At 43.4% G+C, this 16,255-nt stretch overlaps 1 protein-coding gene and 1 pseudogene across 1 annotated transcript in view; both read left to right on the plus strand.

Moving 5' to 3' along the window:
• Window positions 1-4,330: 4,330 nt before the first annotated feature.
• zmym2 (zinc finger, MYM-type 2) overlaps window positions 4,331-16,255 on the plus strand; it is a 46,089-nt gene continuing 34,164 nt past the window's right edge. Inside the window, exons 1-4 of the mRNA XM_020926918.2 lie at window positions 4,331-4,409; window positions 12,306-12,401; window positions 13,481-13,673; window positions 13,814-14,016. Of these exons, the coding sequence (XP_020782577.1) occupies window positions 12,321-12,401; window positions 13,481-13,673; window positions 13,814-14,016 (477 nt within the window). The 5' untranslated portion in view covers window positions 4,331-4,409; window positions 12,306-12,320. The remainder of the gene's footprint in view (window positions 4,410-12,305; window positions 12,402-13,480; window positions 13,674-13,813; window positions 14,017-16,255) is intronic.
• On the plus strand, window positions 15,606-15,722 carry LOC129409051 (5S ribosomal RNA; annotated as a pseudogene).

Below are 16,255 nucleotides of genomic sequence, written 5' to 3' on the forward strand. Positions count from 1 at the left end.
TCTGTTGCTGCCCATGTGCAACTAGAAGTGAAAATATAGACATCAATATTGCTGCAAAATGTTGAGTAATGTCTCAAACCATTGCTAATGCTTAATAAAATGAAATTATAGTTTTGAGGGGTTAGTGTATATGGACAAGTATTACATGAAGAATATTATTTGTAGACTAATAAACTAAAAAGCTTCTGAAAGCTGCACTTTCTGAACTGCAACTGAAGGCCATGCAAAGCTTCTGAAATAGAATGAGTCACCACTAGATATGTGACAACACAAGAAATAACTGGGATTATAAGTGTTTAGTGCATGAACCTGAACCTCATTAAAAGTCATATGTATATATGTTTCTCACCTTCCACGGTGGTAGGTCTCTCTCACCCTCATTCAGCTCGGGTCCTCTACCAGATTCCTGGGAGCTTGAGAGTTCTGCGCAGTGTCTTTGCTGTTCCCAGTACTGCACTTTTCTGGACTGAGATGTCTGTTGTTTTTCCCGGTATCTGTTGAAGCCACTCTTCCAGTATGGGGGTTACAGCCCCGAGTGCTCCGATTACCACGGGCACCACTGATGCCTTTACTTTCCAGGCTCTCTCCAGCTCCTCCTTGAGCCCCTGCACTGTTGTTTATCCACCACCACTATGTCTGGTTGGTCCATCACCATCCTGTCAGTCTGTATCTGGAAGTCCCACAGGATCTTGGCTCGGTCGTTCTCCACAACCTTTGGAGGTGTTTCCCACCTTGATCCTGGGGTCTCCAGCCCGTACTCTGCACAGATGTTTCTGTTCACTGCCCGCCACTTGGTTATGTCGCTCCATGTATGCTTTCCCTGCCAGCATCTTACACCCTGCAGTTATGTGCTGGACTGTCTCAGGAGCCTCTTTGCACAGTCTATACCATGGGTCTTGTCTGGTGGATCTGGGCCTCTATTGCTCGAGTGCCCAGGGTCTGCTCCTGAGCAGCCAGGATGAGCCTCTGTGTGTCCTTCAGACCAGCCCTCTCAAGGCATTGGTAGGATTTCTTGATATCAGCCACTTCAGTTATGTTCTGGTGGTACGCCCCATGTAGGGGCTTGTCCTGCCTCCAGCACCTCTTCCTCTGGACCCCACTGTCTGAGACATTCTCTGAGCACCTTATCTGTCAGGGCCTTGTCCTTGATGTACTCAAGGAGCTTGGATGTTTCATCCTGGACAGTGGTTCTCACACTCACTAGTCCTCGGCCTCCTTACTTCCGGCTTGCGTACAGTCTCAGGGTGCTGGATTGGGATGGAACCCTCCATGCATGGTCAGGAGCTTTCGTGTCTTAACATCTGTGGTCTGTATCTCCTCCATTGGCCAGCTTATGATTCCTGCAGGGTGTAGCTGTTGATTACCTGCACCTTGTTCTTGCCATTGAGCTGGCTTCTTAGGACTTGTCTCACTCATTGCAGGTATTTGGCTGTAGCCACTTTCCTTCTGGGTCACTCTGTCCCTCTGTGTGGACAACCTTCCCTCTCTTTGTCACCATCCTGCTACATTTCTCAAGCCCAAATGACACCCCAATGTCTGTAATGTAGATTCTGGTGGTGTGGATCAGTGAGTCCCACTCACTTAGCGTACAGCTTGATGTCATCCATGTAGGTGACTGATTTTTCTGAGTCAGTATCCGTAGCCAGTGCAAGCAATGATTTGCTGGACACTTGTGCAAGTGCACAACTGCATCGAGTTTGCAATGAAGGCCCTTAGAGTCCTGGTGATATTGTACAGCTCCAGCACACAGTGATCCGTGTGTGGCATGACTGTTCAGTCAACCAGGAGTTGGTGCTTGGCTTCCCCCAATTCCAAAGCCTTCTGTGCTGCGCTCATGTCTTCACGGTGATGATGACATGAGCTGTAGTATAGTAAGTGTATATCAGCTCATTGGTTTCAGTGATGGTTGTGGTAGGGATCACTCTCAGTGCTGCATTCACATTTTCTAGAAGACTTTCAGATGATACTTGTAATCATGGCATCAGGGTTGCCTTGTGTTCATTCAGGCCATGAGGTCAGTCGCTGCCTCGCTCAGTGTGATACTTATTGGAGCTTCATACCCAATCTTCGGTTGGGGAGTTGGTGTCTTCAAGTGTTGTACCTCGTCAATCTCTAGTTGTTGTAGATGTTGGAACACTGAGCTACGCTATCATAATAATCCCTCTGACTAGTTACTGTAGGAGCAGCATTCCAACAGAGCTTTGTTCTCGCTTCTCGCCCATTTCCTCCGTGTTCCAGTAGCGCATTTTTCATCAAGGTGCCCTGGGCACCACCGACGCAAACCTTGTTTGGCCGGGTGACGTCTGAGCCAACATCTTGTAAGTTTCATTGTCTCTCATCATTGTATGAGGTGGGCAGTAGCACAAAGGGTGCCCTAGGATCCACACTGGTTAGCTCATTACCCCCCGTCAGAGGGGGGATACGAACCCGGGTTACCCATCTATATATATATATATATATATATATATATATATATATATATATATATATATATATACATATAGAGATATAGAGATAGAGAGAGAGAGAGAGATAGATAGATAGATAGATGGGTGACCCCACACATCGCAGGTAAACTTAAAAATATAACGATAAAACACATTGGCTTTACTGCAAAGATGTGCTGCCTAAATATTATGAAATATTATTAAATTAACAGATGAGTCGTTGTTGTCATTGTCACTTTTAATTTTGTATTTATTTATTAAACCTTGTTTATGTGTTTGTCGTGATCACGTGGTGCTGCGTGGAGCGTCCTCCTGCCTCTCTCCCGCGTGTCTCGGTCAAACCCACTGATTATCGGCTCATGTTTAGGGAAATCTCATTCACCAGTCACTTTACATGTTCCTTTTATGGTGAGGTGGAGGTGTGAAGAGGGCGTGACGTGACGTCGGTTTATGTGCGCAAATTCTAGTTGCAGGTGGGATTTATAAATATATATATATATAAATATGGAGTTTGCGCACGCCTCTCGTGGCTACTAGGCGTACGCACTAACTTACGACAACTCCTAGCATTTATTTATTTATTTTTTAATAAATGAGGCCCCAGGTCTGTTTGTGATGAGGAAACTACACTAGAACAGATTTAAAAATGATTGGTTAAGGTTACATGTAAAACACAGGACCGATACTGTAACTTCAATATAAACATTACTCACATAGGAGTAATGTTTGTGCTCAACATGTGCAAATGAAATAAAACACAACAAAACAGCATTACACTGGCACTTTAAATATCCTGCTTCAGCTATTACTATTAAAATAACTTTGGCCAAAATGTTTAAGTCTTCTAAAAAGTGCTCTTAACACTCCAGACTCAGATACTCAGATTTTGCTAAAAAAAAAAATTCTACAATAGAGTATTAAATGAAAGTATTTTGCTGAAGAGAAGCAGGTGATGAATCCAGGTCAATGTCAGGTAACAAACACCTGAAGGTCTAAGATAATTTCTAGTGCCACTGCTCTACTGAAGGACATTCAACATCTGCATGGAGAGCAGCCACCAGTACAGAGTGTGTAAATGTAGAATGTGACACACTGTGAGGCACTTGATGAGCACAGTGCTGTATACAAGCTAAAAGCAGCCCTCCATAGTTTTTAGTCTTTTTTGTTGTTTTTCTGGGGCCCGCACCTGGGGCTGTAACGCTGGTTCCGGCCCTGCCTCTCCGATCACTAGTGAACCCTCTCAACTCAAATCCTGCCTCCTGATTGGTCAGCGGGGGCTCGAGACTCGTGCTCGTGGTCTCTTTGTGTTAAGCACACAGCCGTTTGTTAAAGTGACGCATCTCCAGAGCTCAGCATTGTTTGTCCCAGCGAAGCGCACCAGGCGCCACAGCGCGGCTCACAGCGCTGCTCACGGCGCTTAATTGCGACTCGAGCCACACAGCTCTTGATTGGTGACGGTGCGCCTGCGCAGTCGAAGTAGCTCCGTACGTTAAATGGGACAGAGGGCTTACACTGTTACTACTACACAGACAACAGCATGGCCATTCACCGGTGCGTCTCACGTGGCCTGATTTGATTTCGATGGTACAATACAAACTCCCTGACATCCCATAATGATGCTAAAGACAGATAGCCCAGAACAGCCCTATCCATGTCCATTTTAGGTCATCGTTGAATGACCAAGAAACATGTGCAGTCCACGCAAAATCATGTCGTGAATTCTAGAGTTGTATCTGTGAGAGTAATGGAAGTATCAAAGTGATGGAAGAATCAAAAACGCACGGTGAAGATTGTATCGGTATCGGTGAAGATCTTGTCTAGGCTTTCCTAATCTCGAGGAGTCGGTCTTCTTTTCAATAGACAATCTTGGGGACGAAGTGGAAAGTTGTTGGCAGTGCGCATGCGCTCCCGGGGATTAATGTCAAGGCACAAAAGTGGCGCTTCACCGCTCGGTCTCCTCCGGTAAGCGAATTTTACAGATGTTTGCTCCTCGCAGCCGTGCTCCTCAAGCCGAGAACTTAGTGAAGTTAGAAGAGCGGGAGTGCAGGGTCCCGGGACGCCCCCGTGAGTCCCACACGGAAATGGGGCAAATATGAGGGCAATAAGCTGTTAAATTGGGCAGATTTGCTCTGCTCTGTAGTATTGTTCGGTTAATGGCGGACGGTAGGCAGCGCTGTCCTCCACACCGGCTGCAGAGGCTGATCCTGGGCTCAGAGACGAGCACGGCAGCCCACGCCGTTCCTTTGGGCGCATAGAGCTTCACAAACTCAGCACTTGTTTTGAGGCCGTTGTTTACGGCCGCATGACTCCAATGAGCCTGTGCCATCTCCGTGAGGGCGCTCCTGGTGGCGAGTGCGGAGAGTGGCGCTGATTGAGGCGCTGTGTGCGGACAGCAACTTTCCAATTAAAGACCATTGCTCCCCGGTAGACTTTAGCCCAGTGCTCCAGGTAAGGGCTATGCGGTGAGACGATGCTAAGCACGGACTCGGTGCGTGTACCGTGACCGGGCTGTCTGTGGCTCCGTAAGTTGCGCATATTTAGGCCTGGTTGGGTAGCCTAAGTTGCGGTCGTTTTGACAATGGCGCAGTGTGTGTGAGTGCTCTCCTCCACTCGATCTGCCGCCACAAGCTGCGGGAAACGACGCTGAATGAAGCACGTTTCCAACCTGGCTGCAAAGGAACGATTCATGTGACATGTGGAGAGTGTATGCGGCTTTTCTCTGTAACATGCGCATATCTGTATGCGGCTGCTTTTGCTCTGAGCTCAGTCAGGCGGTCTCCGAGAGCAGTTTACCCAATGCCTTTCAGTTGTTAGTCTACTCATTGTAAAGCCGAATATGAAAGTATATTTTTAATTTCATGCCTTGATAAATAAGAACACAAAACAGTCTTAGCTGAAGCTCTGTATAAGAATGTTCTTTAGTTCCAATTCTCTCAGAAATTCTGTTGTTGCCCTACTTCACTCACCCACTCTTCACCTGCTGATTGTCACCAACAACACTATAGCTCCAGCTGCCTTGGGGCACACGCACGCACGCACACACACTCACGCACTTTTGCTCTCACACACGCTCTCACACACACGCTCTCACACACGCTCTCACACACGCTCTCACACACGCATGCACACACGCACGCACACACACCCACACTACAGTCATACACAGGCTAGGTGGGTCAAGTGTCTTGCCCAAGGACACCACAACAGTATGCATGTTTGTGCTGGAATTGTGTGTGGGCGAACACTGCTACATGTGTAAAACAGGAGTTGTGTATTTAAAGGAATGCTGTGTCATTTTTCAGGTGGAGTTCACAGCACCTGCAGAGATTTTCCTGCTTTACCTACAATGTTCCTCTGTATCAGGGGTCTCCAACCTACAGCTTGGGAGCTCCACCCAGCAGCTTGCCAAGGGATTTCTGAATTATACATATTGCGCTCAATAACTCCTGTATCATTTTGATGCCTATATTTGTGCACTGATGACTGGATAATGGTTTATGTTTTGTAGGCATCTAACTGTACTAACATCTTCGGCTCACCACAGCTCTTTTATTTACATAGTTTCTGGTAATCGCTAAAATGCGTAGCTTTGCAGCATTTTTGTTTAACAAAAAGTATCTCACAGGAGGAAAAAAGTTGGAGACTCCTGCTCTATATCTTATCCTCAGACATCTAACACACAAGCTAAGTTACAGATCAGATCTGTGGAGTGAGCCTGCTTAGAGTAGCAGAGAGGAGGGGAGGACTGAGGCCGTAATGAGGAGAAGAGAGGAGACAGAGGAAGCAGAAAGGAGGAGGAAAGAAGGAGGACAAAGGGAGCAGAAAGGAGGAGAGGAGGACAGGAAGCAAAGAGGAGAAGAGGAGACTGAGGAAGCAGAGAGCTGAGCACAGAGGGGCTGTTTATTTAAGGGTCATTCCACAATTTTTCAATCAAATTTTTGGAGTAGATTTTTTTCTTTGCCTATTTAATAAGCACATGTTAAATGACCCAAAATGTTCCAGAAGACCAATTGTGCTTGTCTCTGCTATAGTTATAATGTATGACCTCCATGGATCATAATGTTATACTCTGGACATATTAAATCACAATATTTATCTAAAAGTTGATTTAAAAGTCCTATATGCAAAATTGACTTGTGAGCTTTTAGCCATGTTATGTTGTTACAGAGTTGTGTTTTGTTTCATTCACTTCACATGTTTGTTTGCCTGGTTTATTAGTCTGTCTGCATCACCAAAGCTCAAAATCCTCGCCTCCACCTTGTGATGTCATGAAGCAGTAGTTCTTTTTACCTTTAGTTCTGTAGAGACTGACAATTCTAGGGCTGGAATTCTCCAAATGATTCTAGTGAAGGTGTTTAGAGTTTGAAAACATAGTGGAACTCTTTCTGTATTACCACATGACATCACAAGGTGGAACAAGGTCTGATGATACAGATTTTGTGTGAAACATGTGATTAAAACCAAACAAAACACCAGGTATGCTAGAACTGAAGAAACAGTATTAAAAACATAAGTCAGAAAAGAGAAATAATATCTTTATTAAGAGACATGTCCACTGACTTCCACGTCAGAAAACAGCAGTGCCCAGTGGGAGCTGACGGCACCATAAATGTCATCACAACAAAGCGCCACAACCTATCCGCACCTCTGATGGGCACAGATGTAGAGTTTTACTTTTGCACTGGGAGAAACAAACTTTTTTATCCATCATGCCCATAGACTGTACATAACGGTACCAGTCACAAATCCACACGCACTGTATACCAGAGCAAAGTGAGTGAATTGGACATTTATGGACTTCAAGGTGTTGTATTTTAACATCTGAACTGCCCTCGCACAGCTCGGAGGGCGTGTCACTTGTTTACAGTGAAGAGCTGCTCCGAATACGAGTGCAGAAGGGGTGCTGCAAAAAAAAACAAAAAAACATGCAAATGAAGGGTTTTGGGAGAAGGTGCAAGTGAAGGAAAGGACGGATAAAGTGCGTGTTAACTCGTGAACTCCTAGAGAAGTAAAAATGTCAGCCGCCGTTGTATCACCATGACTGAGTGACAGTGGAGACACATGCACCAGATATCCTCCACACTAAATACCAACAAACTTCAAACTAAAGCCTGCTACAGCCAGTGAGTGGAAGCTCGCAGCTTCACTCCTCAATTACTTAAGGGCCATGTCCTGTAGGAGGCACCACACTGAGTGTGAATTCATAAATACACAAAGATTCTGTCCATGTGCTTAGGAGGATGAAGCCTACACAGACTTGTTTGGGAAAAAGCTTGGATAGGGCAAAACATTGATGGACGGTATGTCTCATTGTGATATCTGCATGAAACAGTTTGGACACCAATAACCAGATAAATAGTACCAAACTTTTTGAGACATTCTCCCTATAGTATAGTATAGTATAGTATAGTATAGTATAGTATAGTATAGTATAGTATAGTATAGTATAGTATAGTATAGTATAGTATAGTATAGTATAATATAATATATATATAATATATATATATAAATATAAATTACTACACACACACACATATATATGGGTGGGCTGGTGTGAGTTTTGTGTTACATTGTGTTGTTGGGGCTGGGTGTGAGTTTTGTATTGTGTTGGGGCTGGTGTGAGTTGTGTGTTACGTTGTGTTGTTGGGGCTGGGTGTGAGTGTTGTGTTGTTGGGGCTGGTGTGAGTTGAGTGTTACGTTGTATTGTTGGGGCTGGTGTGAGTTGTGTGTTACGTTGTATTGTTGGGGCTGGTGTAAGTTGTGTGTTACGTTGTATTGTTGGGGCTGGTGTGAGTTGTGTGTTACGTTGTGTTGTTGGGGCTGGTGTGAGTTGTGTGTTACGTTGTGTTGTTGGGGCTGGGTGTGAGTTGTGTGTTACGTTGTGTTGTTGGGGCTGGGTGTGAGTTGTGTGTTACGTTGTGTTGTTGGGGCTGGGTGTGAGTTGTGTGTTACGTTGTGTTGTTGGGGCTGGGTGTGAGTTGTGTGTTACGTTGTGTTGTTGGGGCTGGGTGTGAGTTGTGTGTTACGTTGTATTGTTGGGGCTGGTGTGAGTTGTGTGTTACGTTGTGTTGTTGGGGCTGGTGTGAGTTGTGTGTTACGTTGTGTTGGGGCTGGGTGTGAGTTGTGTGTTACGTTGTGTTGTTGGGGCTGGTGTGAGTTATGTGTTACGTTGTGTTGTTGGGGCTGGGTGTGAGTTGTGTGTTACGTTGTGTTGTTGGGGCTGGGTGTGAGTTGTATGTTATGTTGTGTTGTCAAAAGTATATCACCAGGTGCCACTGTAGTGTGCGGTCCCTTTGCTTCAGTCTTTGCGCTCACAGGATTGTAAAATTTAAAATCTCATCCAGTTCTTCTCGTGTCAGTGGTCTGTGCTGTTTGCCTAGTTTAAAAATAGTTTAATAGAACTATAATAAAATCAGAGCGGGGCTCAGTGCGGAGCCAGACTAAGTCTTACAAAACTAACTTTTATGCGCTTTGACAATTTAAACATTTTTTGAAGGTTCATATTGTAAAAAAAATACTGAAGAATCCCTACAATATCCAACCTTTAGCCATTGATGCCCTGTCAGCCGAACACGGGCAGTTTGATTTCACAAAAAATGGATTGTGCTCTATGGTGCAATTTCTGGGCTGGAGCTGCAGTACCTGGAGCGACCACAGATTGATTTCGCTTGTGGACAGAGGTAAAATCCTGTAGTGTGTGGCAGGCTTTAGTCTTAAATGATTCACAAGGGAAATGACTTGGACACAGTAGCCCACACATTACAATATGTTGAATTGGCTCTGCTGTCTGTGGTGAAGAGAGAGCTGAGCCGATACAACAAAGAGCAAAACATAAATTTACTCCATGAAAAAGTTTAATATTTTCTGTTACTCATTTCAGAAACTCAAACTCATATAGACTAAATAGACACGTGTGAAGCTTTCAAATCTTTATTTCTTGACATTTCATTTTGATGATTATGGCTTACAGATAATGAAAACCCCAAATTCTGTGTCTCAGAAAATTTTGAATCTTATAAAAGTTCAATATTTAGAAGTCATGGTGTCACACTTTAATCAGCTAATTAAGATCAATGCACCTGCAGAGGTTTCCTGAACCTTTAAGTGGTCTCAGTCTGGATCAGTGGGCTACACAGTCATGGTAAAGGCTGCTGACTGGACACATGTCCTGAACACAGTCACTGACACCATCCACAAGAAGAAATCCACAAAAGGTCATTGCTAAAGAAACTGCTAGTTCAGAGTGCTTCAGATTCAGAGAAACTTGAATGGAAGAAAAAAGTGTGGTAGGAAAAGCCCAAGGTACGACCACAACCTTGAGAGGATAATCTGGTGTAAGGGAATCAAGAGCCAAAGCCTCTATGGACACGAGACATGTCAGAAGAGTCTTACCAGGGCTGTGAAGAAAAACAACTGGACTGTTGCTCAGTGGTTCAAAGTCTCTTTTCAGATAAAATTACATTTTGCATATTTTTTGGAAATCAAGGTCCCAGAGTTTGGAGGAAGAATGGAGAAGCACAGAATCCACGTTGTTTGAAGTTCAGTGTGAAGTTTCCACAGTCACTGATGATTTGGTCTGCCATGTCATCTGCTGCTTTTGCTCCACTGTGTTTCTGAAGTCCACAGTCAACACATCTACCAGGACATTTCAGAGCACTTCATGCTTCCTTCTGCTGACAAACTTTATGGAGATGCTCATTTCATTTTCCAGCACGACTGGAAACCAAAGATGGCTCACTGACCACGGTGTTACTCTGCCTGACGGCCTGTAAACTCACCTGACCTGAACCCCATAGAGAATCTCTGAGGTTTTGTCAAGAGGAAGATGAGACACCAGAACCAACAATGCAGATGACCTGAAGTCCACTATCAAAGCAACCTGGGCTTCCAGTCCACCTGAGCAGTGCCACAGGCTGATCTCCTCCATGCCACGGCACACTGATGCAGTAATTCATACATTTCAGAAGGCTGACATTTCTGTTTAAAACATTTAAAAAAAAAATTGATCTTATGTAATATTCAATATAGTATGCAGTAGGCCCGACCGATATGGATTTTGTTGTGACCGATATGATACTGATAAAATGGGAGTTGGAGCTGCTGAAAGCCGATATAATTGCTGATATATTTAGTGATGTAAAAATTCACTGTAAATCTGTAAAGTAAAAAACGTGGGTTTGGCTCTAGTGGATTTTAAATTGGGTTTATTTAGGCAACATTTATTGTTATTCTGCCTCTTTACGTCAGTAGGTCGGACTAATGACATTGACATTTTTGCATCACATTCTAGCTAGTAAAAAAACTAAACTACCGCTATTAGCCTTTAACTGAAAAAGTGTGCACGCCAAGGCAATTAAATATATGTGTAAATGTGGATCATTCACACCTCTATTCACAGCTCATTTACATATCAATGCAGGTCCAGTAACAAATATACGGCCAATATAATCACTTTACAATAGGCCAATAAAAAACAGCCTGTTTATGTGCGGGAGCTACAGCAGCTAATCGATAACCAATAGACAAATAACCAAGACTAGCTTCAAAACTGACACATTTCCAACACTCAGTGCTCACACAGCCTCCTCTCAAATCACACACACTAATAAATATCCTTATAATCCAGACTCAAACCGATTGTCAGTAAAAAGAATATAATCTCAGTGTTTGGATCTGTGTATGCGGGTGTAAACAAGAGCACGTGAGTGACATGACTCTGGGGGTGTGTTCAGGGACAGTACGGACACACACAGACAAATGACTCCACAGATAAAAACTGATGTGGAGCCACATATTAGGACATTTATCTGTCTGTAAATTGGATTAAATGAACATAATGTAGAGAGTCTAAGCTTTATAACAAGGTATAACATGCCCACGTGAAATATCAGCAAGATTTAGGTAAAATCGCCGATATGTTTCCAGGTGCCCATATCGGCTGATAATATCGGCCAACCGATATCGGTCGGGCCCTCGTATGTAGTGTATGTATGGGTTCAATTGTAATGTAAGACAAATCAGGTCTTTTGCACCACATCATCTTTGTTTTTAATATCATTCAAAGGACACAAGTATGGATTGTTGGATTGTATGAAATGAGCTGTTTTTTTTTTTCCTCTATCCATGGAGACTCTGCAGGAGGCTCTAAGGAACTAGCTACAGACATTTGAGATGCTACAGGTTTTTACACTGTATGTGTCAGCAAATGTCGCAGCTTACCTTCCAGAGGAAACACTTGGAGAGTATGAACAATTTCATCACCAACCAAGTCAGAACAAGGCGTCTTCCTGTTGTGTTCACTTGGCGCCCCCTGGACACTGCTGTGATGCCCAGGCTACAGGACAGAGGAGGGACACTTTTGACTTTTCCTCTCCTCAAACTGCCCTGACACAGGATCTGTGGATCCTACCTGACCAACCCATCTGTTATCTAAAACGACTTCTGTTGTCTCTGTCTCCTCTCTCAAAAACATTTTAGCCAAAAGGAGTTTACTGTTTACTGCACTACAACTTTAGTTGAAACAATTTCTTTGTTTTCAAAGTTTTCTGTAGTTTGCAGTGCATTTTTAGTAGTGAGGGGGAAAATTTTAATTGAAAAGCTTTGGAGATTTTTTTGAGTTAAGCCCTAAATGACACAAGGTCTGTACTGTTTATCCTCATAAAATCAGAAATCTTAGTTGAAATAAGGTGTAATTTTTTTTGTCTTTAGTTTTTTCTGTCCTTCATGTAAAACATGTATGTTTAGTTTATGGATAGAAAAGCTTTGCTATTTGAGTTTGTGCCTGGGGAGACACATGATCTACCTGCACACCTGTCACCTGAGCTCAGCCAATCACAGCATGCCTCTTTTTGTTGGCAGGTGGTTGCCATAGTGATGGATGGGGAGCTGGACCCGAGTGCTGCCAAAGAGGATGCCTCCTCCCCCGCCCCCGACACCAAAGAGGAGTCTCCCATGGTATCAGTATCCTCTGTACAAGATGCTAAATGCAAAGTGTCTGGAGGCTGTTTGATTTTCCAACAATTTTGCTAAATCAAATTGCCTTTTGCTCTGAAATGTGTAGTACTCAGTATATTTTTTAAGTACTTTGACTGCACTGTACATCTTAAAGAGTGGGTATTAAGCAAAATAAACTTTTTTGAGCCTTCTACCATGTTATAGCATTGTTCCCTCATCAAAAATGTACCCAAAGCAGTTTGATATGCCATCCATGCATGTTTGAGTATATTAGCAATCTCTCCTGGGCCCTATTCAAACTGGCCATACAGTTAGCCGTACAATCCTATGCAAAGCTCAGCTTTGCCTACGTTACCCATGCTCCCCCACCAAAATTTTTTGTACAAAATATAATACAAAGCAGTACACTACAGTTTCACAAACTCCATTTAAGCCACTTTTTTTAAAAATCCCCTGCTACACTCCATAATAGATACAGGGAGCGAGGTCCAGGCCTCTACTGCTTTGACAGAGAAGCAGTTCTGTCCAAATGCGGTGGACCTAAAGTTCACAGAACAGTCTGTTCTAGAGGACACTCTGGTCCTGACTCCTGCTTCTTCATAGAATCTCACACTTTAAGGGGGGCACCTGTTGGGAAAAAAATCGTATACAAAAAACTAATATTGGCCAACAGGATGGCATTCTGAAATGTTAACATTTTATATTTCTTAACAATATTGCAGTAATGATGTGGCATAGGTTTCTTCTCTAATATCTTGCGTGTTTGTTTGTAAGAGCTTTAGAGAGCTCAACATGATTGTAGCATTTTCAAGACAATAAAAGGTAACATAGTGATCTAAATGTGTTATATGTTGACACTTAATATCCATAGAAGTCCCTCTTTAAACACACCCATGTACATCCTTGTACCTGAAGGAAGACTGGAATGTCAACTGCTAAACTAATAAAATAATCCCTTTTGAACTTAATTTATTTTGTATTAATCTGTTGTTAATAACTTAAAATTTAGTTTTTAGTAGAGTAAGGGTACCCAATGGCTTAGTCTTTGGATTGTGTAGAAAATCTGTCTGTGTGTTTAGGAGGAGAATGATGATGATGATGTGGTTCTGGTGGAGGAAGAGACCCAGGACAGGCCCAGCCCAGAGCCTCCTATGGACCCTCCATGTGAGGCCCCCAGCCCCCCTGTGTCTGCCTTGGGCTCTGCTGCTGCAGAGCCCATAGTCATCGACGACGAAGAAGAGTCGCAGCACAAATCCCCTTCAACTAGAAAAAGTCAGTCTTGTTTCAAACTACTATTGTACCAAACTAAAGCCTACAAATGTCCTAAAATTCTTTGAAATGTGGCAGAACATTAAACCCAACTCTATAAATTATTACTTTGCTGAGATGTAACACACCACTTTGTGCCACAGCGCCCCCGTGTGGTGCCTCACCTGCTGCCCTCACTGAGCCGGACTCAGAGATAAGGATAGCCAGTGTGACCACTCTGGGCTCTGGGGGTATGAAAGGAGGGAGCAGCCCATCTCACGCAGAGAGCCAGACGGAGGAACAGGACATGGCCCTCAGGATCACCTCTGTGACGTCTCTACAGGATGGAGCCTCTGACAAAGCCGTGGTGAGCGCTCCCAAAAACTCTCACAATTACAGCAGAGTTCTGTCCTGAGAAACAGGACTGTGAGGAGGAACCTGTCCTGTGCTGGGGACAAGCGCTCCTCTAACTTAGACTTAGACAAACTTTATTGATCCACAAGGGAAATTATTTGGACACAGTAGCTCACATGTCACAATATATTAAGATAATAAAGAGGAAGAAAGTGCCAAATAAGGCATAATTACATAAATGTGTACAATTAAGAATAAATATACTGTGTGCACAATTAATTGGCAATTAATGTGCAGAATTATCATGCAACTAAATGAAAAACAACCTATGGTCATGAACTCTGGGTAATGACAGAGAGGACGAAATCGCGGATACAAGCGCTCGAAATGAGTTTCCTCTGCAGGGTGGCTGGGAGCTCCCTTAGAGATAGGTTGAGGAGCTCAGTCACATGGGAGGACCTCGGAGTAGAGCTGCTGCTCCTCCACGTCAAGAGGAGCCAGTAGAGGTGCTCGGGCATCTGTTCCGGATGCCTCTTGGGCGCGTCCCTCGGGAGATGTTCTTGTCCCACCAGGAGGAGCTGGAGGACGTGTCTGGGGTGAAGGAAGTCTGGGAGTCCCTGCTTAGACTGCTGTCCCCGCGACCCGGACCCAGATAATCGGAAGAAAATGGATGGATGGATGAAAAATTTACATTTTCCATTCTCACTTTTTTTTTTTCATCTGTCAGAATAGTAAACAATAGTAAAATTTGCTAATAAACTTTTCTGATATTTCAAAAATAAATCATTGACCAATATAGCCTCCTTCTTCTCAATAATAGCCATAAGCCTTCCATTCATGGAGTCTGGCAGTTTCTTGATCTCTTGGCAGTCAACTTTTGATCAGCAGCAACCACAACCTCCCAGACATTGCTCAGAGGTGGACTGTTTTCCTTCACTGTAAATCTCCCGTTTAAGAAGGGTCCACAAGTTCTCAGAAGGGTTTAGGTCAGGTGAGGAAGGAGGCCTTGTTATTATTTTTTCATCTTTAAGGCCTTTACTGGCAGCCATGCAGTGGAATACTTCGATGCATGTAATGGAGCACTGTTCTGTGTAATATTCATGCTCCTCTTGAAAGACTTCCCTGTACCAGTGCTTGAACAATTACTCTAAGTACTCCACTCACTCCAAGTAGGTTACAGTTCTGGAATATTAGTGCTGGAGGATAATGACTTCCTGGTAGCTTCTCTTGCTGTTAATTTGCATCTTTTTTTTGTTGTCATTGTTGTCAACACGTTCCTTGCAATACTGTTGACTGTTTGAAACAAAACGTTTGACGGTTCTGTGATCACCTCCCAATATGTTTGCAATTTCAAAAGTTCCGCTTCCCTCTGAAAGACTTTTCACAATTTTTGATTTCTCAGAGTCAGTTCAATCTTTTTTTTGGCCCATTTTTCATGAATAGAAGCTGTCTAATAATTCTGCATACCTTGATATAGGGTGTTGATTTCCTTAGTCCACACCCTCCCTTGACAAATACACCAAGAATGCTTAAATCCAATAAGAATTCAAGTTTATACAACTTGGAGTTGGAGAATATGCATAAAAATCATGATATGGTAAAAATACCGGCCATACCAGCTTGTAAAAGCCTGATCCTGTCAGATCTCAGAAGCTAAGCAGGCTGGGCCTGGGTAGTACTTGGATGGGAGACCGCTAGGAATTCCAGGTGCCACAGTGGGGCACCAGTGGCAAAAAACGTTGTGTCCTTAGGCAAGACACTTCACCCACATTGCCTAGTATGAAAGTGGTGTGAGCGTGAGTGATGGTGGTGGTCGGAGGGGCCGATGGCGCAGATTGGCAGCCTCGCTTCTGTCAGTCTGCCCCAGGGCAGCTGTGGCTACAGCAGTAGTTTACCACCACCGAGTGTGGAGTGACTGAATAATGAACGGTAAAGCGCTTTGGGTATCTTGAAAGGCGCTATATAAACGCTATCTATCAATCAATCAAAATACCCACTTCCCTAATAATTGTGCACAATATATAAAATATAGTCATACAACTATATATCAACTGTATACGGGCCAGTGACATTTTGCAATTTTCAAATACTCAAAAAATGAAAATATAATGGCAAGCATTCCTGGTATATTTAAGTCTATATTTTTTTTCATTTAGTATATTCCCCTTGAAAAAAGCTTTAATAAAAAACATTTTTCTGCATTTAAAGCCAGGGACATAATAAAATGTCAAATAATTACATGTAAAAAATGT

Source organism: Boleophthalmus pectinirostris, unplaced genomic scaffold (assembly GCF_026225935.1).
Source record: "Boleophthalmus pectinirostris isolate CB_2022bp ecotype Guang Dong unplaced genomic scaffold, ASM2622593v1 HiC_scaffold_1, whole genome shotgun sequence".
In the NCBI taxonomy this organism is placed as follows: Eukaryota; Metazoa; Chordata; class Actinopteri; order Gobiiformes; family Gobiidae; genus Boleophthalmus; species Boleophthalmus pectinirostris.